Genomic DNA, 24564 nt, shown 5'->3' with positions numbered 1-24564 from the left:
CTTGAGTGATGTATTTAACAGTAAAAAATTGTGATAGAGCTGACGACTTGCTCCTATCCTGTAAGGGTCAATGCCTCATGGACAGCACTAAATTTAGCAATAGATCATGGGACAAATTTTTAAATTGAAGGCACTCTAGATTTTTATGCAAAAACTTGTGAACACACAAATGAATTTCAATTATGATCTATGTGAATGAAATCTTTAGATATAAAATTTATTGAAGTAGAAAGCAAGTTAAATGGGTTTTCCTAAAATTTTTATTCTTGAATTATTTGTTCATTTCTGTGGGGAAAATTCTTAATTCCAATCAAATCACTCTTAATAACTTTTAAAAAATGTAACAATTGGGAAGGTAGTACTAACAGTATCACAACATGTATTGCACTCTTGTGGGTAAATGTGAGATGTTAGAATAAAATATACCACCATTCTTAGGGCAAGAACACTCTTTCCAGTTCCAGTTTGGTTAAGAAGAGGACTAGAACATGGAAGAATCAGAGAAACATTAGAATTGGGGGACAGTAGAATTATTTTTGGCTTAAATTATAAATTTAATGGTTGGTTAAGTAGTTAGTTAACTATAGTAAGTTAACTATAGCTATTTAAAAATATATTCATTTTGGGAGTAGATGGGCATATGTTTATACATATATTTTGAGATTTATATTACCAATCATTAAAAAGCTGTCTCATTCAAAAGAGAATAATTATTCTTAAGTAGCCCTAAGAAATAAAAACATATTATTGCATCATTTTCTTCCTTATTCTTCAAAAGTACTCCATAAGGTATCAGTTTATTGCTAACTCACAAAGAAAAAGTGCCTTCTTATGTCCTGGTTCATGGTCTTCATCAACATACTAACCATGAATGCCCATTAAGCCATGAGACCCATAGTTAAAGATAACATGATGGGAAGTCTAATCACACAGGCTTTAGATTCAATATAAATTTATTTAAAAACAACTGCTGTACATAAGAGTTCTGGGCCTTTAGTAGGAGCCTCTCTGGCAACTGTTTTTTAATAGCACAAGTCAAGAAATAAAGAACAAAGTAGTAATTATAACCTAGATTCAAATCCCTTTTGTCATTAACTGATATAGGTAGGTCATAAGCTTAACTTTTTCATCTGTTAAATGGGGACAGTACTCCTGTCTCTCAGAGCTTTTTCAATTTTAAGTGAAATACAGTCATGCCTCAGATATCAGTGCAGCACTAGTTCCAGGACCCTCTGTGGATATGGAATCTCTCATAAAATGGCAGTCTGCATATAATTTATGTACCTTCTATATATTTCAAGTCATCTCTATGTTACTTTATCTAATACAGTGTAAATAGTTGTTATATTGTTATCATTTTGGGAATAATGAGAAGAAAAAAGTCTCTACATGTTCAATAGATATTTTTTTTTTCCATAAATATTCAATCTTTTGATGTGGAACCCAGATAAATGGTAACTGTATTTCACCTAATCTCCTTTGCCTAAGTGCCACTAAAGAGGCTTTAGGAGAAAATAACAAGGTTTCTGGTTGTCTTTACTCAGTTGAGCCTAATGCCTCAAGTAGGCATAAGAAAACAAACTTGGAAAGAACAAGTGTAGTCTATTTTATCAAGAAGTGTGGCTTGCAGGCAAGTTTTAAATGGTTGGAGGAGGGAAATCAATGAATATGCTTTGTGACACATGAAATTTTATGAAACTTTCCATGTCCAATAAGCAAGGCTTTGTTGGAAAACAGCTGTGCTTATTTGTTCACCTATTGTCTATGGTTGCTTATGCATTGTAATAGTATCCAAGTTGAGTGTCACAGTTGTAGTTATAAGCCAACAAAGTCCAAAATGTTCTGGCCCTTTCAGAAAAGGCTTACTGACTCCTGCCCTAAGGTCAGGATGTAAATGATCCATTTACTTGAATAAAACTTCAAAGCTGACTTCCTTCAACTAACTGAAACAAATTCTGTCCCAATGAATAATTTCCTCAGTAATTGGAAACTGAAAAGATCATTCAACCGTTACTGAGTGCCTATATGATTGTAAATACTGTATTATACCTAATTGATTGATCTGCTAGTTTATTTGCCAGTCTTTTCAATGAAGTGCAAATTCCTTGAAGGTAGGAAGAGTTATGCTGTACCAGGTTTATCATCAGTCAAGCAAAGTACTTAATAAATTGCATAAGCAAAATTATTTAAGGCAACCCTTTCCAAAAATATTACTAAAAACACCATTTTAGTCATTAACAGTCTGTGATTAGCATGGGGAATAGTAAATGGGACACCAAGTAAGACAACTTATTTTTATTCGTTTTAATGTCCTTCATAAAAGCCCCCATCCTATATCATCTGATACAAATGTAATTTAAAAACCATTGTCTTTTTTATAAGCAGACATAGACATCTAAAGTACCACCCCTAACCTCAAATGCCTTATTCTGGAGAAACATTGAAGGTCAAGGATAATGATCACATATTACTTGGCAACAAAAAACTATTTTCCTAGTCACATCCTGTTTCTTGTCTTTTTACCAGTTTCCAAATATTCATGGCTGTTCAAGGATGGATGAAATGCAGGAGACTTTTTACTACACACTTAATCTAAATTAGGTAAATTAAAATGGCAAAGGTATTGTATATCAAACACTGACAGCTTTCAAGACTTAGAAAGGATTATTATTTGCTTCTAAAAATGTTCTATTTTCCTCTGTAGGAAAATGATAGATTTTTTTCCCTACCAATATTAAATAATCAAAGTACTTATGCAAAATTAATCTGCTTTTCAATGAGCAGATGACTGCTCAATTTAAATGATCTTTACAGATCTCTGAAGTTGCTATCCTGTCACTATTTCAGTGATGGATATTCAATTGAATTTTTCTGCATAAATAGTTCTGTTCAATCTAGAAATGAAGTAGTATAAGACAGATACAGTCAACAGTTCAATAAATATGCAAATTTCTAAAAGTATTAAAATGTACGTATTGGTAACAAACTATCACACACTTAGGCTTAGAAGTATTCTCAATTTTTTTTTTTTTTAAGGAAACTTGTCTTTGATTTTTTTTTTGTTGAATGACTAGCTATTTTTCAAGTTTCTTCTTCTTTTTCTCTGGTTCATTAAGGTCGGCATTTGAAGAATCAGTAGGAATGCTTATTCCTGGTATCTAAAATAATGCAAAGAGAAAAGATGATTAGAAGCATGAAATAAGAAATAAATCTTACCATCATGTGACCCCTTCTCCCATTACTACTATGAATTTTAAAATGCTATGGGATAGGGAAGAAGGAGCTATAAAGATTTTTACACTAAAGGTATATGTACTTTACACACAAAATAATAGTGGTTTAGAAATGAAAATGGTAAACATGGTCTCACTAGCTAAAAAGCTAGTCATTTGGGCAGTGTGTTTGAATGAATGCATGGCTTCCTCATGTCCAATTCACCCTAGTGGAGCTACTGTGATTGGTAGAGAGCATCAGAGATTTCAGGTGTGTTGTGGCTGGATGAAAGAATAATATCTTACAAAGATCTTAAGAAGCGTTAAGAAAGAATATCAAGTGAAACATACATGTGATCTTCAAAAGTGCAGTTTCTAAAACCCTTGCAGAAAAGGATTAGGCAGGAGAACTGAAAAGATCTTTGATTTTGGCAACAAGAACCTCAGGAGAATCTCAAGATGAATGAGGGAAATCAGCATATATTTGTATTCCACACTATTTACAGGATTCTCTTTAAATTAAACAGAAATAACTATTTCCCTCTCTTTTATAAACTATGTACTATTGTTCCATCATAATGCAGAAATTAGTAAATTTGGTCTCACCTGTGGTTCTACCAGGGCCATTCGGATTTTTTGATGCTGAAGATTAGATGAGTCTAACATGATTTTCACTTTCACTTTATCAAACACGTGGAACACTATGCCTTCTATTTTAAGTGATGGTATCTTAAAAAAATAAAACACATTTTATCATACTACCTTATTTCTTACACTTGAGGCTCCGTTCTAATTCTTTATAGTTTATCTCTCCTGATAACTTTAAAGTTTAAAAAGTATTTCAAATATTAATAAGCATCTAAGTGTTCAATATGATAAAAGTTACGAATCTAGTAATCTCAAATAAATATGACCTATTTTTATGCATACGTCCTTTCACTAAGGTGGTTCTAAAACATATTCATCAATTTCAGGATTATCACACTACTAATTAGCAAATTATAGTTCTAGTAAAGGAAACCAAAGTTCTTGGACACAAATTATTATTTAAATTTTCTCTCAAGAGTTGTAGTTGTATTTAGTTTAGGGAGACAAAGTGTGTGATATGAGTGACACTGGAAGAAGTTAGAAACGATTTTCCCCTGGGCATGGTGGCCCTTGCCTGTGGGAGGCTAAGACATACTGGGGGATAGTAAATTCAAGGTCAACTTCAGCAACTTAATGAGATACTCTCAATATAAAAACTAAAAAGGGGGTTTGGGCTGTCGCTCAGTGGTAGAGTGCTTGCCTTGCACACAGGAGGAACTGAGTTTGATCCTCAGGACCACATAAAAAATAAAGATACTGAATCCATCTACAACTAAAAACATTTTTAAACAATTAAGCAGGGCTGGAAACAGCTCAGTGGTAAAGAGCCTCTGGGTTCAATCCCCAGTATCCAAAAGACAAAAGCTTATGTGTACACAAAGGGTAAAACTTTACATACTATAGAAGAAAGAAGTCAATGACAACATTCCTATGCGGGAAGAGTTGTGAGTAAAATCATACTTTAGTCACTATAATAAAATGTAGATTTCCTGGCACATATTTAGATACACAATAAATTCTATAGGGTACAGAAAATAATTTCATACTTTACAGCTACCAATTGTGAACTGTCAAAAGAAAAAATGCCTCCCTCTCCAAGAAAACAAAATATTAAAATTACTGTACCTCATCGTCATAAATAAGATGTGGCTTTGGTTTGTCCTTTTCTTCAAAAAAAACTGTACCTTCTAAACCGTACTTTGGAATTAATACCACAATAGCATTCTTTCTTACAAACAGAATATAGGCCTCTTCACTTACTATTCCTTTGCTTTTGAAAAATAACTGTAAAATAACATACAACTTTTAATAAAAAAATTTTAAAATATTTTGAAATTTACAAAAATAATTTTGAAATTAAGTAAAAAATGTACAAAATTTTCTCCTAGCATCACTGACAGAAGGCAAGTACCTGGGTATGAAAAGCCACTGATGCACGTTGAGCATACTGAGCCATCTTGTGCCGGAAATTAAGATTTTTACATATATCAGCAAGCTTGTGTTTATCTGTCAACTCTGGATAAGTACAGTCAGCCCCAATAGCCACAGCCAACAGTCGATGAACAATGATGTCTGCATACCTAGATGTATAAAGAAGTAAGAACCATGGCAAATTATCATTAAAATGTCTTTTTAAAATTCAAAATTAACCATATATTACACATTCAACATATATTCATTAATCTCAGGATTCTCACCTTGCTAGTTATTAGCAAAAGTGCTGTTCTAATAGAGGAAGACAAAGTTAGCACAGATTATTGTCTAAATATTCTCAGAGTTGCAATTATATTAAGTTTAGAGTAGTAGAGAGTGAGTGTGCCAGATAAGAAATACTATAAGAAAAGAAAAATTTCCTTCCCTGAGTTATAAGCAGCCATTTATGTCTTTACCTATTCACCTAGGGTAAAACTTTACATGCTATAAAATAAATAAATCAGGACAACATAATTCTATAAGGAAAAAAATACCTTCTGATGGGAGAAGTAAAATGTGTGTATATTGGGGATGCTAAACCATAGTGATGAAAATCATTATCCATTCCAGAACAGAAGTATACAGCTTGCATCATACAGCGAGTGGCTAATATTCTCAACAGAGTATTTAGATATGGGAAAGCAGGAGATTCGGCCTGGTCCAAAGATTGCGCCAAAGACTTGGCTGTATCAGTTTTAATTTCCAAATTCTATGAATAGAAGGAACGGGGAAAGCACAATATGAAACATTTCTTAATCAGCAGTACTATGTCTTCAAAATATAAACAGAACAAACTTTTTTTTTATTAATAAGATAATCCAGGTTTTAACCTTTTATCCCTTAGTTAGAAGTACTTAAAATAGCTGTGTACGTCGTGATTGTTTTGTACACCACCAAAGTTTAAAATTTCCTGAATGCATTTAAAAATACAAAAGTACCAAGACTATGACAAAACTACAAGGGGAAAAAAAAAGATTGTGATAGCAGTAGTTCTATTATTTCTCAAAGTCCAGTTTGTATTTGTGAATCTCTGTAGGAGTGAAGAAAATCAAAGCAGATCTGATACATTTCAGTATGTTTGGATTTCTCTCTGCAGATATTTTTCTTCCATTCAGAGTAGAGGTAAAGGTCAAAACACTGAACTTGTCAGTAAAGCCCAGTTAGTACAATGTTGTGATTTGAGGCATTTAGCTGCTTTACTCATATCTTGGGGAGCTGAAAAAAAATATATTAAAACTTCCTTCCTCTACCCAAATCTTAGGAATCAACAAACAATGAGAGGAAATCTTCTAACAAATACAGTAATCCTTGGAGCAGAAAAGTTGATTTGTTTTGTGGGACATGGTAAGGATAGGTACTTTTTAAAGGACTGAACCAAAATGAGAATCCTATACCATGCTATTAAAAATAATGTCTGTTATCTAAAGCCATTCCTTCCAACCTCTCTTCTACACAGAAAAAACAGGACCTAATAATGATCCAAGGAAAACCAATGTAAGGTAGAATTAACCCAAGGGTAAAGGAAAGCCTACTAACTAGAGACAGGATTTACGCAGGGCTGAAAAAATGATGCCCTTTCTATATTTTCCTCTTTTCCATGCATGAAATACATAGCATTCTATTACATACATGATAAAACAGTGCTTTTTGAAAGTTAAACAAATTATGTGTAAATCTCTAAAGTTAGGCAGTTCATAGAAACCATGTATAATGGACATGTATAACCATGTATGTGGGAAAGCTCTATATGTCCAGAATACTGCAAATAACTTGGTCTAGAACTTCTGACATTGGGTTAAGGAGAACTGAATGCTTCTTAAGACACTAAAAGATTTTATTAAGTAGATGTGAAGGTCAGTATAGGAAAATATGAGCAAATCTAAGAGCGAGCGAGCTTTTCTTTTTTTCTTCCCCATCATAAGAACTACTGGTATATTTTCACATCAAGAAATAACAAAATTTTATGGAAATGTGAATATGTGTGTATATTATTTATTTATTTGTTTACTTACTTATTTATTTTGTGGTGCTGGAGATTAAACCCAGGGTCTTGTGCATGCTAGGCAAGTGCTCTATCACTGAGCTACATTTCCAGCCTGAATATAAATTCTTTTGTGTAATGGATAGATAACAACCCAAATACAAATAATTTTTCAAACTACAGAACCTTACTTTGGACTTAGCTGCCTTAACAAGAATTTCATAATTTGATGGAGGTGGAGCAGGATGTTTTCGAAGCAAAGCATGTTCAGAAAATTCTTCATGAATTTTTTTTGCAACAGAGATATTAGCCAGTAACATGAATTCTTCCACCATGGAATTTGTTTCCCTGCCAATGGAAAAAGCATTAAACAAGAGAATCTGATACTTAAATATATCATACTTATTCACAAGTTACCTTTTTTATCAACAAGATAAAGGAAGCATTTCCTATGTAAACATTCACACATGTGCACATGTATATTTTTAACACCTTAGGGCTCTTTCACTTCTCAGCTACTATGCTAACAAAATTTTATTAGGCGTCTACAGAGTAAATCTAACTTGCCAAAGATTTTACAGATGGCATTCAAGAAAACTGAAACATTATGGACTTTATTAATATATATAAACTCTAAAATTTTCTACCTTTTACTTGGTCCAAAGAATCTATCAATAAATTACTAAATTGAAAAGAACATATTTATAATAACTAATCTGGGTTCTTATTATGGATCAGACATTGTGGTACATAGATATTTATAAATACATGCGCACGCGTGCGCGTGCACACACACACTCACACACACACACATACAGACACCTGCTTTGCAGATTAGAAAATACAAGATATGCAACATTCTCTTGTTAAAAGTCAGTGTTATCAGTATGAAAATCTGAATCTACACAATCCAACTTCAAAACTCTTGACCAAGGTGAAATTGCTTTCATTCTACAGTTTTTCTATGTTCTTAGCTAGCTTTAATAAATGATCTTGCATTATTTTATATGCAAGTCACTGAACATGCAGTATTCTTTCATTCATGTTTCCCGTATTATATCTAATTTCTTGATGAAATGTCTAAATGTGATTAATTTTTTAAATTTAGAAAGATCTCCAATCATAAGGGGACAATCTCTTAGACATGAGATTTTCCTTCTTGGTAGGAAGAAATGATTGATATTCTACTCTGGTTCCACTTTTGGCAACCTTTTCCTCAAGAAAGCTTTAGTATTGGGCTCCTTATTGGTACTAACATTGGAAATATTCCTGCAGACATTTCCCCCTAGGGATTTTTTAATTCTAACTCTACTGCTCTATAGCACATTCTGTTCCTAAGTAAAAACTCTGAACATATTTCAATGTTTAACCCTTGGGTCACCTATTAGAAAAGTAAGTGTGTGTGTGCATGTACACATGTATGTTTAATTTCAGAATTACCTCATGTAAGACATGGAAAGAAGCATAAATTCTGACTTAACCAAATATATTATTGCTTCCTGAATCTTAACTAAATCAGTAACACAACATCAATAATTAATGTCCTATGAGGAAGTCCCATTGTTAATCATATTTTATAGAAAGAAATTAAGGCAGACAGAGGACAAATTACTTGTTGCAAGGTTACACGTATGGTAGCAGCAGAAGTGGGATCCAAACCTAGATAAGTTAGGCTTCAAAGCCCTTGGTCTTGAATACTATCTTGTCGTACCTTTATATATTTTACATTAAATACTTAAGTAATTAATCATGGCAAATCTTCTTTTATTTACTATAACTATTATGTGTCAAGTTCTATTATATCATATACCAAAAGCAAACTGAGTCAAATACTTCTATTCTAATATTTCAGTTTTATATCAGAAAAACCAAAAAGAGCTATAACACTTTTCTAAAGACTCCATAAGCCAAGAAAAATAAAATTCTAGTAGAAATACATATTTTGGATATGTTTTAGATATTAGTATATTAGATATATTAGTATATATCATTAGATATTTTATCTTAATTTTTAAGATAAAAATTTTATAAATCGCCCATCAAAAAAAATCACTTACCTAAGTTCCTTGGTTTGTAAGTCTATAGGATCATGAGTTTCACTGTCCATGTGGAATCGAATTTCTGGGGAAGAAAGAGTCAAAGCCCTAAATGAAAATTAAGAGGTAAATTAATCAAATGAGCCAATAATGGAGTAAATTCAGAAAGTGACTCCTTTAAAACAGAAAATGACTATATCATGTGAGGAAGAATTGTTCTTCTGAGGACTTTATAACCATTCTATGAGTTTTATGTTTTATTTTCATGAATAGCTTAGTATTTTATAGATATAAAATGAATTTAACAAGAGAGAATAGCAAAAGAGCAAAATCTGAGTCCTGTGCTTCTGAGAGTTTGTTTGTTTGCTTTGTAGTACTGGGGATTGAACTCAGGGACTCTCAACCACAGAGCAACATCTCCAGCTTTTCTGAGACAGGGTCTTGTTAAGTTGTCCAGGCTAGTTTCAAACTTTCAATTCTACTGTCTCAGCTTCTTAGAGTGGCTAGAGTGTACCACCATGCCCAGCTGAAGGATATAAATATCTTCTGTATCCAAACTCTACAGTTTTTACTGGGCTAAGTAAATTTGCCATTACATACAAATATAGAAAGTGACTAGCAGTATTTTATTTACTACAGAAAACAATGTATTAAAGTGGGGGACATTGAAGAGGGGCAAAAAGGACACTGCCATCATAGGCTAGTAACATCAGAAGATGCAGAATCAAAAGTATATTCCACATAGATTAGCCAACAGAGAAGAGACTGATAAACCACTACCACTGATATTACAAGGAATGATGGCTATAGACATTTGAGTGTTAGATGTCAGATAATGTACTATGTTAAGAGCTTTATATGCATGGTTCATTTAATAAGTTGGCACATTCTCTTTTGAGAAGTAAATTCTCAAGGCTACATATGAGAGTCTGATGTTTCATTATAACTGAAGCTATTTTCATCAAGTCAGCTCCAAATCTACCTAAAACTAAAAATTTTAATAAGGCCAAGCAATCTTGGATGTCCAAGGAAAAGGAAGAAAAAAAAACGTAAGATGAGATGGGGTTAAGTGAAATTCTTAAGTCCTTCTCTTCTTGACTCCTCTCATCTTTATTAGGAGCTCAGAAGAAATACCAGAAAGGGAAACTTAACAAATATTCTTTCCCATTTTCTTTTGTGCCATGCAGTACTTAATGAGGTTCTAATCAATCTAATACATGTTTATTAATACATCTTGACCTAAAAAGCAAGGAATACCAATCATATTTTGAATTTTTTCTTCATACAACATTTCTTCATAGAAATGTTAATTTCTACCCAAGAGTATTAATATTTTAGGCAGAAAAAGATGTCTATTATTATTATGATTTTTTTTTACTATTGTATTTTAAATTCTCCCTAAGATTGAGAAGACTTAATACTATCTTTTACCAGTAAATGACTGTCAACTTGAAAAAAAATAAAAGCTGTTTTTGAAGTTAAAAAATATCGTTCCTGAGCCAGGCATAGGAGTACAGGTGGGTCATGTAAACTCCCCAGAAAACTGAGAAATAAGGAAAAATAAGAATGGCTTAGCATAATCTTCTAGAACAAAACTGTCTAGTTTTGAACTTTCTTCATTGATGAAGATGTTCTCTATCCAAAAAAGGTAGTCACAAGTCACATGTGGCAACTGAACAGTGGAAATGTGGATGGTAAGACTAAGACATTTTATGAAATTTATTTGATTTTAATGAACTTAAAAAAATTGGGGGAGGGCAGGTACCGGGGATTAAAACCAAGGGAAGTTTACCACTGAGATACATCCTTGACCCTTTTTACTTTTTTAAACAGGGTCTCACTTAGGGCCTCATTAAATTGTTGAGGCTGGCTTTGAACTTGTGATTCTCCTTCCTTAGTGTGTGCCACTGTGCTCAGCTGAACTTAGGCACATTTTTATGAAACAGAGGAGATGCAGATTTGCATCATCAACAAAAACAGTTTTAGTAACTGCTTTTGACATTATCTTAAATGGTATGAAAGATCAATATCTGAAAATATCATGTATTTGGTTTCCACTGACAGCTGTCCTTCAAGAATCAAACTTATTTTTAACTGCTTTCCTTCAACAAGCTTGGGTTGATAGTCCTCACCTTAAACCTTTTGTAGTTAAAGAAATGTCATGATATAGGGCTAAAAGACCCTACTTGCCACTAGCTATCAGATCTTTGAGAAGAACTTACCCATGTAAATTTTAATCATTTAAAAAATAAAGGAGTTGGATTAAACAATTCAACTTCCAAATCAGAAAAAGTACAATGTGTGAGTATAACTCAAAAATACAATGAGTACTTTACCTATATTTATTTAAACATCTGAAAATCAATTTTCAATCTGAAAATTATTTCTCATTAAAACAGAAATAATCTGTAGAAGTCTTAAGAAGTTCTTGTCTTCATTGAATTTCTTCACAATCTTAAACTCCCAAACAAACATCAGTCTAGAATCAAGCTAATATTTAAGAGGTAACTAAAAGAAATGGGATGTCTCTACCAAGTCTCTATTAAGCCTATTAAATAGTTCATAACTGACCATCATAAAAAACTTTAAAGAGAACAAACATTATCTTAATACTATTAAAAATAAATTAAGAAATAGCTTGATATTTTTCAAACATACCCTTTTTCAATTCTTCCTTTTTTCAGAATTTTAGCTAGTTTATTTAGTCCACGGAGACTAATGGTAATATCATCATTCACGGTTGCTGAATCAATTCTCATTTGAGCTTCAGCGTAAGTAAGAGAAGCCTAAAAAAGAAACCTTATAATTCTTAAAAATGATAAAAACTAATTTATTATTTAAATATATTATTTTGTCTCATATTTAAATTAAATAAAGATCCATGACTCAAAAAAACCTAAATCAATAACAAGAAAATAATCACAGCTAATATTTATGCTTCACATCTATGATTTCTGGTTAATTAACTCTTATTTGAATTATTATACAACATAAGCAAACTTTTATTAAAACAAAGTAAACATGGCAACATTGTTAATAAATTATTTAAACTTTACTTCATAATTAAGTTGATACATATTTAGGTAATGCTACAATAAAACAAAGGCAGGTTAGATCTATTCACTGAAATCCTTTCCAGATGTTCATTATTCCCTGACTCATGGCAAATAATTAACAATGCTGTAAGAGTCTAGACCTCATATTTTACAGGCAATCTAAAATGCTAAAATTAAGTGCCTAAAAATGGGACAAATCATAGTAGAAAAAATTTTTATCTCTAATTATAGATAATACAAATGTACAAATAGCTATTTCTTGTTTCTATTTCCCTCCTGATGGAAAGCTAATCTTTCTTAGCTTATTAAAAAAATTTGCTTCATAAGTAAAAATGAGAAACCACGTAAGAAAGTGAAAACCAGTTTATTTTGTAAGGGCTGAGTTCTCCTTCTAAAAAATGTTTTTTATGTTCTCTAAATTCATAATATAATTTTGTCACACTGATCAAATTTAGGAGAATTATTTATTTATTATAATAAAAAATATAAAAAATAAAATGTTGGGAAAGCTTAAATAATTTACACAATTCTATTTGTCAGTTTAACACTGCCTTTTTTCCAACCACTAATTTCCAGAACAAAAAAGAATGATACTAAATGGAAAGAAAAAAAAGGTAATTTTGGAAAACATGTCACTAGAAGGAAACAAGTTTGGCAAACATTGGGGGGATATTGGGGACAAAATGAGGGAGAATATAATGGACCTGGGAAATTTAAAAAAAAAAAAAAAGGTAAGGAATGAGGACAATCTGGCTCCATCTGTCTGAACATGATCTCAGGTTAGTTCGATTGGAATACAAGTATAATATATAACATCACTTCTATGAGAAAATGTGTACAAGATGATGATGTCCCTGCTATTTCTCAAAACATTATTTTTAATAGGAACAACTTTAATTACTGGAATCTCTGATTTAGGGCGTAAGATAATATATTTAGTGTTCTTAAGTATATAGGCTTTGTATGTTTCTGAATGTAAAACAACTTCCACAAAAACTATTTTTTTAATAACATCAAGAATTAAGCAAATAGGGCTGGGAATATAGCTCAGTTGGTAGAGTGCTTCCCTTGCATCTACAAATTCCTTGGTTCAAACCCCACAAAAAAAAAAAAAGGAAAAACAAAAAAAAGCAGCAGCAAATAAATGAAAAACAAGAATTTGTTAAAACACTGAAAAAAATTTAACTTTATAACCTTTCAAAACAATCTAGGAAACTTGTAAAAGTATCCAAGATTTTAAACATTAGATGTGAGCAGTGAAACTAACCTTTGAATTAATTACACTTTTGGTAAATCTCGTTTTTAAAATTTCAGCATTGTGATTCATTTCCCAAATACATGAAAATGCCAGCCTATGGAGGGAGAAAGACAATGATTGTTAATGGGAGTCAGTTAAAATAGTATATACATTTTTGATGAAAAAAATGCATAAATACCTGTCAACATTACACCTTAAGGAACATAAGTTAGAGCTAAGCAACTCTGGAACCATGTCAATCCTCTGTAAAAGATATAAGTAGATTCTCAGGTTACACAGCTTTTTATTTAGAGCTCTATTATCAATCAGCATTAAGACACCATGAGGAGAAAAGGAGACCTCTGGTCTTTTTTCTAGAATTAAGAAATGTCAAATGGAAAGTCTATTTGAAAGAAAACTGGACCTCACGACTGTAGATCTAAATGTTGCACACTAGCCACATAGCTGACCTGTGAAAGTTTCAAGTCTTTGGTCTTTTTAAGTTGGTATTTATATGGAGTAGACACAAGCTACCAACTCTATGACTGGCAATGCTTGACAACAAACTACATTGTGTTTTACAAACACACACACAAAAAGAGATAGATTAAATTTGTATGGAAAAAAGGTACGGGGAGGTCTTTGACCACAAATCTAGACTAAGTGTAATCTTGCCCTCCCTTTCACAATCGTTCCATAAGTTTACAGGAACCATACTTGAAGAAGAATAAATGCTACACAACAATTTATATCAACTACATCTACTTTGGGCTACCGAATAACAAAAAATTGGAATATTTTCAGTAATTTAGGCCCCCTTATTCCATTTCCTATAGATAAGTTATATACTATTTCAAACTGATTTTTCAGGAATCTGAAAGTGCCACTGAGTGTTCAGAGACTCTAAATTCAATACATTTACCTTTTCACAAAGATAAACCGTTGTTCCTCTCCTGGCTGATTCTTGATCTAAGGCATTTCCTGGCCTAATAAAATGGCTAACATCTGCAATATGAACACCAACCTTCAAAAGATAAAAAGATGTCAATATGTATTATTAATAGGGTAGAGATTGAATGAGAAGAAACTTAAATTGAATAAGAACTCAGTCACATCTACCATTTCAACCTCCTGATACATGCCTATTAGCTTCTGTAACTATAACTTCATAAGAATAATTCATAAATTCTATCCTGAGTCCAAAGAATTATATTTAGTTAAGAATGTTACCACTAGTACAACATGAATACCTCCAAGTTTCCATTTTTGAGTTCTCTACAATGTAGAGCATCATCTATATCAGTACATCCTGGTGGGTCCACACTACACACACACAGATGCCTCAGGTCTTCCCGGTTTTTCATGTCCTAGAACATACAATATTATAAATGAATAAATAAGTAAATAAGTAAATAAATTCCATAGTATAAATGCAAAACAACCCTTGTAAAATCAGTATCTCCCATTAAGAATAACTTAGCTTTAATTTAGTGAATTCTTTCAACTTACTTTTTCAGTAATGCTCCAGGGCATCTTTGGCAGAAAGCTAAGAACAGCCTGGGAAAAGGGCTGATGAGGAACATCATGCTCAAGTAATAAAACTTCTGTTTCCGTCTCCTTCTCTCCAACATCACCTAAATTTTTTACAAAGTGTCCCTAAAACCAAAAGGTGTTATTAGAAAGGCCTATTTTACTGCTATCTTGCATTTTTATGATGTTAAATTCTTTAGTATTTTACATATCACCTCAGTATTCTTAATTTTCCTATAGTAACTTCTTAAAAATGAAACTCTGGTAAATTAAAACTGAAAATGACAAGACTTCTCAACTGATTTATGATGGAAACTTCATGAGGGCCCACTTTTTCTATCATAGAACATGTTTCCTATTTATAAGTTTAAAATGTGCTTCAAAAGCAAGTTTCTAAATTTGATTAAAATCTATTCGGACTAAAACACTTTTTTCATGTACACAATCACTAAAAGTTATTTGGTAATTTGGATAAAAGTAACTACATGATTTCCACCAGAATTTCATAAAATTGATCTTGAAATCAGAAATGCTACTTACCAGGTAACTTGTTGAAATGTTCCTAAATTTCTTTCTTTTTTTTTTAAAAAAAAATTTTTTTTTGTAGTTGTAGATGGATAGAATGCCTTTATTTTATTACTTTTTAAATTTTTATGTGTTGCTGAGGATTGGACCCAGTGTGTCACACATGCTAGGCAAGTGTTCTGCCACTGAGCTACAGCCCAAGACCCTAAATTTCTATCCTATATAAAAATAGATTCGATTTTCATGACAAGAAACAATATTACTCACAAATTGTTGATTAAATATCATACGATAAAATTAATACTTTAAGCTTACATTTGGATATCTGGAATTTCTGGGCCAACCATCAATAGCAACAATAATTCTCCGTCCTTCTAATGTAGAAGCCTGTCTTGTTTCTATCCGAATTCGAGGGATTCTCTTATCAGCTGGTGTAAAGAGATGTCTTCTAGACTAGAGAAAATTATGGAAAAAGTTTGTTCATTTGTTTGTAGTGCCAAACATTAACCCCAGAAATGTGCTGCATGATAAGGAATTACTCTCTCCACTGAGCTACACCCTAAGTCCCAGAAAAAGATTTTATATACACACCCATACTCTGGGAATAGGGAAAAAGTGAAGTCTCTAAATCCTACTAAATGTTTATAACTTTTTAATAGTTAACATGCCCTTTACTTACCTCCTTAATATCAGACTTGGAAAGCATGCCACAATATGGTCTCCAATTCCTTTTTATTATTCCTACAACTCTACCTGTAGGCTTTAACATTTTTTCATTTACAGCAGTCTTAAGCTGAGATATAAAAATGAAAACCTTCAGTTATTTTTCCTCTAGGCATAATGAGGTATTCTCTTCAAAATTAGCAAATGTACATGGATGCTAATACATTCAGGTAGTAAGTAAATTATGACATTAAACTACAGAATCTTTATGCTTCAAAATTCTAGATGGAGTATGCCAAAACAAACTACAAAAACTGTTCCATGATAAGAAGACATACAGAAATGAATTTTTTAAAAAATGGATATATCAAAACTTATTCTTTTTAGGTTTTAATATGAGAATTTAGTGACCAAAACAAGTCTAGGAAGTATACACTAGGATTTTAGAACTAGTTCACACTAATTAGCTAAGGTATATGGTTATGATGACTATTTCACGTTGAACTCATTAATTCACTAAAAAAGATACATCTTCAAATGGTCTTCCATATTCAAAATAAAAACTCAAGTAATGTCTATGATTTTAAATAGGTCTTCTTCTGGAATTTCACCTCTAACACTCTTGAAAGGCCTGAATTCACCAATGACAATGTTATAGTAAGACTCCAAAGAACTAAATATAACTGATGAGAATAGAAGAACTACAAATGTTGTATGTTTTTCCAATTATATTATTCTTATAATTATAAAATGGAAAATAAATAGGTCATATCAAGTAGACTTAGCTCCTAAGAAACAGTTGAACACATTCTCTTCCTAATAAATATGGTAGGGTACTAAAGATGAAAAAATTAAATAGGCAAGAACACAAGGCTCAGCAGCACATTATGCTGATGGAATTCGAACATTACATAAAACATTTCAGAAAATTTTAAATTTGTATTTACTTAAACATCATTATTTAAACCTTTAGATTGCATACTTGAATGTCAAAGATTCCAAGTTTTATTCCAAATTGATAGTCATTTTGTATTTAAGCCCATTTGAGTAAATTAAGACATTAAAACAAATTATATGATTCAAAAAACAAAAATTAACAATATAACATTTATTAAACTTACACAACAACTATAATTTCATTTAATAATTCTGAAAACAATGAAATTGTTTAACTTCCTCCAAAGCTGACATGTGAAACAATACTACAAAGTTATACAGGAAAAAAAAAATTCTTGATTTCATACCATTTGTTCTCTCTCCTCTTCTTTTTCCACATCGTCTTCATTTTGCCCTTCATCTTGTAAAACCACAGAAGATGGTGCCACCCACTGACTCTTAGGAAAAAGCTCAACAGCTACAATATCTTCATGAACAGCTCGATTTAAATGTTTAAGTCCTTGTAAGATTATCTGTTTAAAACAACAAATGGCAAATGCCCAGATATCTTAATGGAAAAAACAGAAAGGTTGTTTAATATGTTTCTATATATTCTAAACATCTCTAGGTAATCTCTATGTCTTATAATGTTCCTTTGTCCCATACCTTTAATTTTTAAATATTAAGTAGAAAAAACACAGGTCAGAAAATAGGGTTGTGTTCATGATTCCAACATAACTTACAACAGTACCAAGAGACTTGGGACTGTTTCTTAAACTCTGAATCTCAGGGTTCTTACCAGTAAAATGAAAAAAGAATAACTTGTCATCTGCTTGGCTGAATATTAAATAAAATATTACATGCAAAGAGTAAGAAGAGTATCTGACAAACTGTGAGTACTCTAATAAATGGCTGATATTTGCATAAGTGTGGAAAGCACTCTATGTTATGCAAATAGTATTTATCATAACTGGTCATAATAAATAATATTATGTATCTCATTTTTATTATTTGATGGATTAGCTTATTATTCTCTTAAAATTGGATTAATAGTTTTCATCAATAATCAATTTCCTAAAGAAATGACTAATTACACTAGTTGTATTTATGACTTTCTTTAGATGATAAACTGGGAAGGCAAATTTGAACTCTCATACAAAATTTTAAATACTTATTCAATAAGAGAATGATCAAAAAATATCTCCATGTATAAGGAATTTATACTTGCCTCTTTATTTTCTTCAGTGTCTCCATGAATCCATACAGTAGCTTCTAAGTAATTTTCCCTGCTAGCTCTAAATGTTCCTTGAAGGTATATGCCAGATTTTATGCCTTGTTGTAGCTTACTTAGGGGAAGATGCTCTGAAAATATAATTTTCCCACTTTCTATTTCTTTCTGTGAAATAAGCAAACCAAAAATTGCAGTTAAGTTTTCCACTTGTTCAGTAAACAACTGTCATTAATATCAGGTAATTAAAGGAAAATTCACATTGTGGTATATACAACTTATTAGGGTTTGGATGAGATATCCCCCCAAATGCCTTTTGTTAATGCAGGAATGTTCAGAGGTAAAGTAATTCAACTGTAAGAGCTATAACCTAATCAGTCCAAACTAGTTTGAATAGACTGATTGGTGGTACCTGTGGACAGGTGGGCATGGCTAGAGAGGTGGGTCAATGGGGGTTGTCCTAACAGGGTTGTCTGTCCTGCAGGCTGTCTTCCCTTTTCTCTTTACCCCTTTCTGCTTCCTGGCTGCTACAAAATGAGCAGACTTACTCTACTGTGCCCCTTTAGCTGTGACATCCTGCATCACCAGGAGCCCAGAGCAATGGAGTTGGGAGTCTATGAACTGAGACCTCTGAAACCATGAGCCCCAAATAAACTCTTCCTCCTCTAAGTTGTTCTTACTGTGTATCTTGTTCACAGAGACAAAAAGATGACTAACACACAACTCTATGAATTTGAGACTATAGCCCAGTATTTCAGACGACTGCTACCCAAGACAACTTTTTGTGATAAAGGAAATATTCTTTTTGTGATGTTTAATATAGTAGCCACTAGGCACAAGTTTCTTTTGAACAACTGAAAGATGGATAGTACAATTAAATTTAATTAAATTTAAACACCCACATGCAACTAATGGCTACATATTAGACAGGGCAATCCTAAATCTATATTCCAACAATCAAGACTAGCTTTTATCTTTTCACTTCCTTTTAGTTTCATAAAGCAGCTGGTTAAAGACAAGCAGGAATGGAAAAATAGTTGTAAAGACTGGATGTATCAGCCAAGCATAGTGATACACTCATATAATTCCCATATAAGACATTTCAAAAATTACTGAACTCCAGAATAAATTGTGGGTCCTCATTATCTGGTCCCCTCTCCTTTTGTTTTATTTCTTCTTATGATATCCCTTCCTCTTCTGAGATCTTTACTGTCTGCTTTGTCTACCACTTCTTTATAAATAACCACTATGTATACACAAATCAGCCAAGGGCATCATTCATTTTTTCATTACAAAAAAAAGAAAGGGCTGGGGATGTGGCTCAGTAGCAGAGCGCTTGCCTCAAATATGTGAGGTGCTGGGTTTGATCCTCAGCACCACAAAAAAATAAACAAACAAAATATATTGTATCCATCTACATCTAAAAGAAAAATTAAAAAAAAAATAGAACCACCATGTGCCAGGCCCTATTTTAAAAAGTTTACATTTAGGAATTGCATTCCAATAAGCCTATTACAATCACTCTTGTTATATATAACACAACAAACAATTTTATTCAAATTCTAGCTTACTGACTCATATTCCAATTTTTAAATTTGGTAACTGTAAGTCTCATATCTCAAGGTGGCTATTTTAATATTTTAACTTTTCAAAAACAAACGAAATTGGCCAGGTGCAATGATATATGCCTATAATCCCAGTGGCTTGGGATTATAAAGCCAGTTTCAGCAAAAGTGAGGGCACTAAACAACTCAGTGAGACCCTGTCTCTAAATAATATACAAGACAGGGCTGGGGAGGTGGCTCAGTGGTTGAGTGCTCCTGAGTTCAATATCTGATACCAAACAAATAAAAAAACAAACAAACCAAACAGAAAAAATTGAAACATACCCCTTCTTCAGATAAACAAGCAAGACGATCTATGAGTTCAGGGTTAGCAGTGAGGCTCTTAACATATTCTTCACCTGAAAATTAAGTTGACATTGTTCTTAATTAATTCAAATGTCTTTTTCCCTTAGCTATGAAAGATCATGAAAAATCTTATTTCTGACACTGTCAATCTGAAATTAAAAATCAATCTTTTGATATGGTCCTGTCTCAGAAGCATCAGTATGTCCAGCATATTGCAAGTCGACTGCAAATAGTAAGGGAAAAATTAACAGCTAATGAACACAACAACTGACTTGACTTAAAAAAACTCTGAGAAATTAAAAAATGAATAAAAAAATCACATGAAATTATATGGGATAGTGAAAATATTAAATAGTCAAGTGAACATCTGACCATAGGCCTGATCATAAATTTTTACATACCATTAATTATAAGCATGCAGTAATGGCTTATACTTTTAGACTTACATGTGAAAGCTGGTATTCCTTCTTCAACAGCTTTCTCTTTGTTTTTTCTGTCATTGGTTATAAAGATAACTTGCAGCTGATTTTCTGCTGACATTTTCTTCAAATGTTCATTGTACCATTTTGCTGCTACTCGAATGGCTCTATCATTTCTGTCATTAGCATTTTCTCCCTGTTCTTGTTCTACATAGGTTTCTCTAAATGTAAAGAAAAGGGAAAACAAAATGAAGGAAATGAATAGAAACAAAGATGTAAAAACTATGAGGACACAAATGTTCAACCACTAAACTGAAGTCAATAGTGCATCTACTTCATTTGGATGTTTAAACTTAGGCTTCAGAAAATCAACAAGATACTGGTATAATTTTTCTTTTTTTAACACTTACCTTCTAGTTGTAGTTGGACACAACACCTTTATTTTATTTATTTTTATGTGGTGCTGAGGATTGAACCCAGGGCCCCATATGTGCTATGCAGGCACTCAACCACTGAGCCACAACCCCAGCCCACACTGTTATAATTTTTTAAATAATTGTTTTATTTATATATGACAGTGGAATGCATTATATTTCTTATTATACATTTAGAGCACAGTTTTTCATATCTCTGGTTGTATACAAAATATATTCACAAAATATATTCGTGTCTTCATACATGTACTTTGGATAATGATGTCCATCACATTCCACCATCATTTCTAACCCCACGCCCCCTCTTCCTTTCCCACCCTTCTGCCCTATCTAGAGTTCCTCTATTCCTCCCATGCTCCCCCTCCCTAACCCACTATGCATCAGCCTCCTTATATCACAGAAAACAACCCCAGCCCACACTAGTATAATTCTTTAAAATATTTTTTATTAGTTGGTGATGGACCTTTACTTATTTATCTATTTATCTATCTATTTACTTATTTGTATGCGGTGCTTAGAATCAAACCCAGGGCCTCATACATGCTAGGCAAGCGTTCTACCACTGAGCCACAACCTCAGCTCCATGATTTTAAGACAACAATTTGCTTGTAATAGAAGAAAATTATACTATCAATGGGACAATTAAAAGGCTCAGAAAATTTTTTTTTACAAAAAGAAAAATTCAAGGCCAGAATTAATAATCTTAAGTTGGGACAGGGAATAATAGTTCACTACAATAAACTAATAAAACTTTGCAGATCTGATTAGATGTTATTCAAACTATACTACAAATAGTTTGATTAGATAATTTATGGTCATGTGATTCCAGTCATTAAATATATCCATGTAAACACTTAATAAATGGTCAAGGATCCCTAAAGACTAAAAGAGCAGACAGAGATGATTGTATTTCTCTTCTAAGTCTTCCACTCTGAGCTCCCAAGTATATGAACACACTTATCTACTTCTTTAAATCTGTTCTTCAAAGTCATACTGAAGCATAACAATAAAATTCAGTATACTACTCTCTAGAGTTTAAAAATAATAAATTCAGTTTTAGGATTTTAGACTTATTTATATTGATAATTAATAGAATTATTTTATTCCCCACCATATACTTGCTAGTGCTTTAATCTAATCAATGAGCAACATGGTCATAAATTTGAATTTGGTTTTACTAAGACTTGAGTAATAAAATCTCAGATGTAATTTGCCTAGTGTCCTAAGAGTCTTCCCATCAATTCTAGCATTGTTAAGTCCTATTACAGCACTTGAGCTAACAAAATTGCTAACCACTGGTTAGAAACCAGATGAATATGTCCCACAAATACTTGGTCTTTTAGTACTAAAAGTAATGTTTCTGTTTCTGGATTTCAAAGAAGTGCAAGGACACAAGTCTATAGTGCTTTAGTGATAACCTTTATGAGAGAAATATTTAATTTGGGGATAAGAGAAATTTGAGAAATTAGATTTTTTTCAAAATTTTGCATAATCTGATGGATTTTTTACTAGACTCTATATTTTAATGCAGTGGTTCTCAATCAGGGGTTGAATTTGTCCCTAGGGGCACTGGGCAATATTTGGAGACATTCTGAGTTGTTACAACATGGTGGTGGTGGTGGTAGGGGAATTGCTATTAGCAACTATCAAATAGAAGCAAAGGAGCTGCATCCTATAATGTATAAGACAGCCATACCACAATAAAATATTCAGTCCAAAATGTCAAAAGTATTGAGGCTAAGAAACTGTGATGAACCTAGTAAAAGTATCTCCTTTACAAAATTATATTTTATCATGCTATGTTGGTTATTCACACATTATGGTATTCCAGGAACCTATGCAAATCTCATCTTCAAAGAGTCCACTCACTGTTCAACTCAGGCTAAAACCAAATTGAAATAAATACATTTTGGAAGTAAAAGTAACTATTACAGGCTAAAAGCCAGTATATTCTAGTTTTGGGCTTGACCTCACTAATGCTAATGTGACCTTAGTGAGATCCACTCAGCATTATTTTCCACACAGCTGTGTAAGACCCAAATAGCACATAAAGGTTGATGATGGTTTTGACAACGTCACAAATTACTAACACGAATTTTCTATCACATTTAGCTAATTTTGTGAAATTTAACATAATTTTTTCTTACCTATGGTGCTCATTAGTGAATGTATAAAAATGCTTCTCCTGGTTATTAGTCACATCCCGGATTCTTTTATATACAGGAGCACTCCGATTTCTCACTTCTTGGAGAACCGTTTGTAGTACAATTACATTCCTGATGGCAGGGTCCTCAAGAACATCAATCTTTGAAAAATAAAAGTGTTAATTCTTCCTATATTCATTGATGAACTGTTTCGGTCAAACAACACCCTGTCGGTTTAAAAATACTGACTTTACATTAAGCCAAGGAATTATTTTGCTTTTTAAAAAAAAGTGACAAGCCACTCTCAACCCTTCAGGCCTAATTGAGAAGAGCACACGTAAACAGACCATTCACAAAACTTCGTAGAATTAAGGCTATTAATAAAGAAATACGTTGGCCCACATAGTTTTTTTGTTCGTAGGCACTTACAAGCTGCCTGGGGGTCGCAAGCTGGAAGCCTCAGAAGCCCAGGTCCCCGGCTTCCAGGCACTTATAATCTAAGGTAGAAGAGACACCAGGAGTTAGAAAATTAACGTGTCTAAAATAAGACTCCAAAACCGAAAAAAGGAAAAAATAAAGAAAAAGGCATAAGGAAAAGAACTTCAGCCTGGGAAAACGGAAGTGAGGGTCCCTAAGGGGCTTGCCTCTCCAAAGTACAAGGTACTGCCAAAGACCCTCCTCCCTGAGCCTCTGTTTCCTATCTGCCACGCCCCCTCGTCCTGGGAAGGCGGGCGATAAGCCCTTCGTGCTCCAGCCGACGCACCTGATGCAGTAAAACGTTGGTGTCGGGCAGCAAGTAGTGCGGCCGAGGCCAGAGACTGCTCGCGGGGTCCTGGGGCAGTGGTTCCAAAGCCGGTCCACCGTGCGCCCCGCCGCAGGCCGCGCACCCAGGCGCTCCGCAGCCTATGTCATCCCTCAGGTAGTGCTCGCGTACGATCTTCATGACGCCGCCCGCCCGGGTCTTTTTCAAGAACGTCTTGGATTTGAGCATCTTGCCTCGCGAAGTAGAATCCCGTCCCCACGCAGAATCCCAGCTCCCACAACACTCTTCCGGAGAAAGAAGCTTCAAACCACGAGCCCGGTCGCACGACTATACCTCACCCAGAGGTTCGCCGCTTCCCGCTCCGGGATATTAGTGCACATCTCTCGCGGGAAAACTCCGAGACAGACGCTAGTCGGCTGTCTAACGGCTGCGAGGATTGGACGAGAGCTCGAAGCTCCCGCAGAGGCCGCTTCCGCCCGTGACCTGGGC

The 24564-nt window shown here is 33.2% G+C and overlaps 1 protein-coding gene across 3 annotated transcripts; it reads right to left on the bottom strand.

The window, feature by feature from the left end:
• Positions 1–2280: 2280 nt before the first annotated feature.
• On the bottom strand, positions 2281–24526 carry Dis3 (DIS3 exosome endoribonuclease and 3'-5' exoribonuclease). Of its 3 annotated transcripts, none has more exons than XM_021726095.3 (21): positions 24076–24526; positions 23742–23809; positions 20762–20955; positions 20295–20368; positions 18406–18573; positions 17546–17710; positions 16318–16431; positions 15954–16091; positions 15093–15239; positions 14834–14950; positions 14506–14607; positions 13783–13847; positions 13614–13698; positions 11949–12076; positions 9312–9398; positions 7446–7602; positions 5768–5982; positions 5212–5380; positions 4926–5084; positions 3819–3941; positions 2281–3158 (listed from the first exon to the last, which is right to left on the bottom strand). In XM_021726095.3, the coding sequence occupies exons 1-21, from the start codon at positions 24301–24303 to the stop codon at positions 3075–3077; spliced, it is 2787 nt and encodes a 928-aa protein (XP_021581770.1). In that variant the 5' UTR covers positions 24304–24526; the 3' UTR covers positions 2281–3074. The 3 variants fall into 3 exon arrangements, with proteins under 3 accessions (XP_021581770.1, XP_005324874.1, XP_040137348.1); XM_005324817.5 differs by lacking the exon at positions 23742–23809 and adding an exon at positions 23316–23473 and having other exon boundaries at positions 24076–24524; XM_040281414.2 differs by lacking the exons at positions 4926–5084; positions 23742–23809 and adding an exon at positions 23316–23473.
• Between the last annotated feature and the right edge of the window lie 38 nt (positions 24527–24564).

Source organism: Ictidomys tridecemlineatus, chromosome 6, assembly GCF_052094955.1.
Source record: "Ictidomys tridecemlineatus isolate mIctTri1 chromosome 6, mIctTri1.hap1, whole genome shotgun sequence".
Taxonomy (NCBI): domain Eukaryota; kingdom Metazoa; phylum Chordata; class Mammalia; order Rodentia; family Sciuridae; genus Ictidomys; species Ictidomys tridecemlineatus.
This window is presented reverse-complemented; position numbering and strand designations above follow the sequence as displayed.

Coding starts and splice junctions, on each gene's coding strand:
- Dis3 (XM_005324817.5), bottom strand. CDS start 24,303: ATGCTCAAATCCAAGACGTTCTTGAAAAAGACCCGGGCGGGCGGCGTC. Junction 16,432..17,545: donor AAGAGGAGAGAGAACAAATG/GTATGAAATCAA, acceptor TTTATATCTCAG/CTTAAGACTGCTGTAAATGA. Junction 3,942..4,925: donor ATCTTATTTATGACGATGAG/GTACAGTAATTT, acceptor TATTTTTTTAAG/ATACCATCACTTAAAATAGA.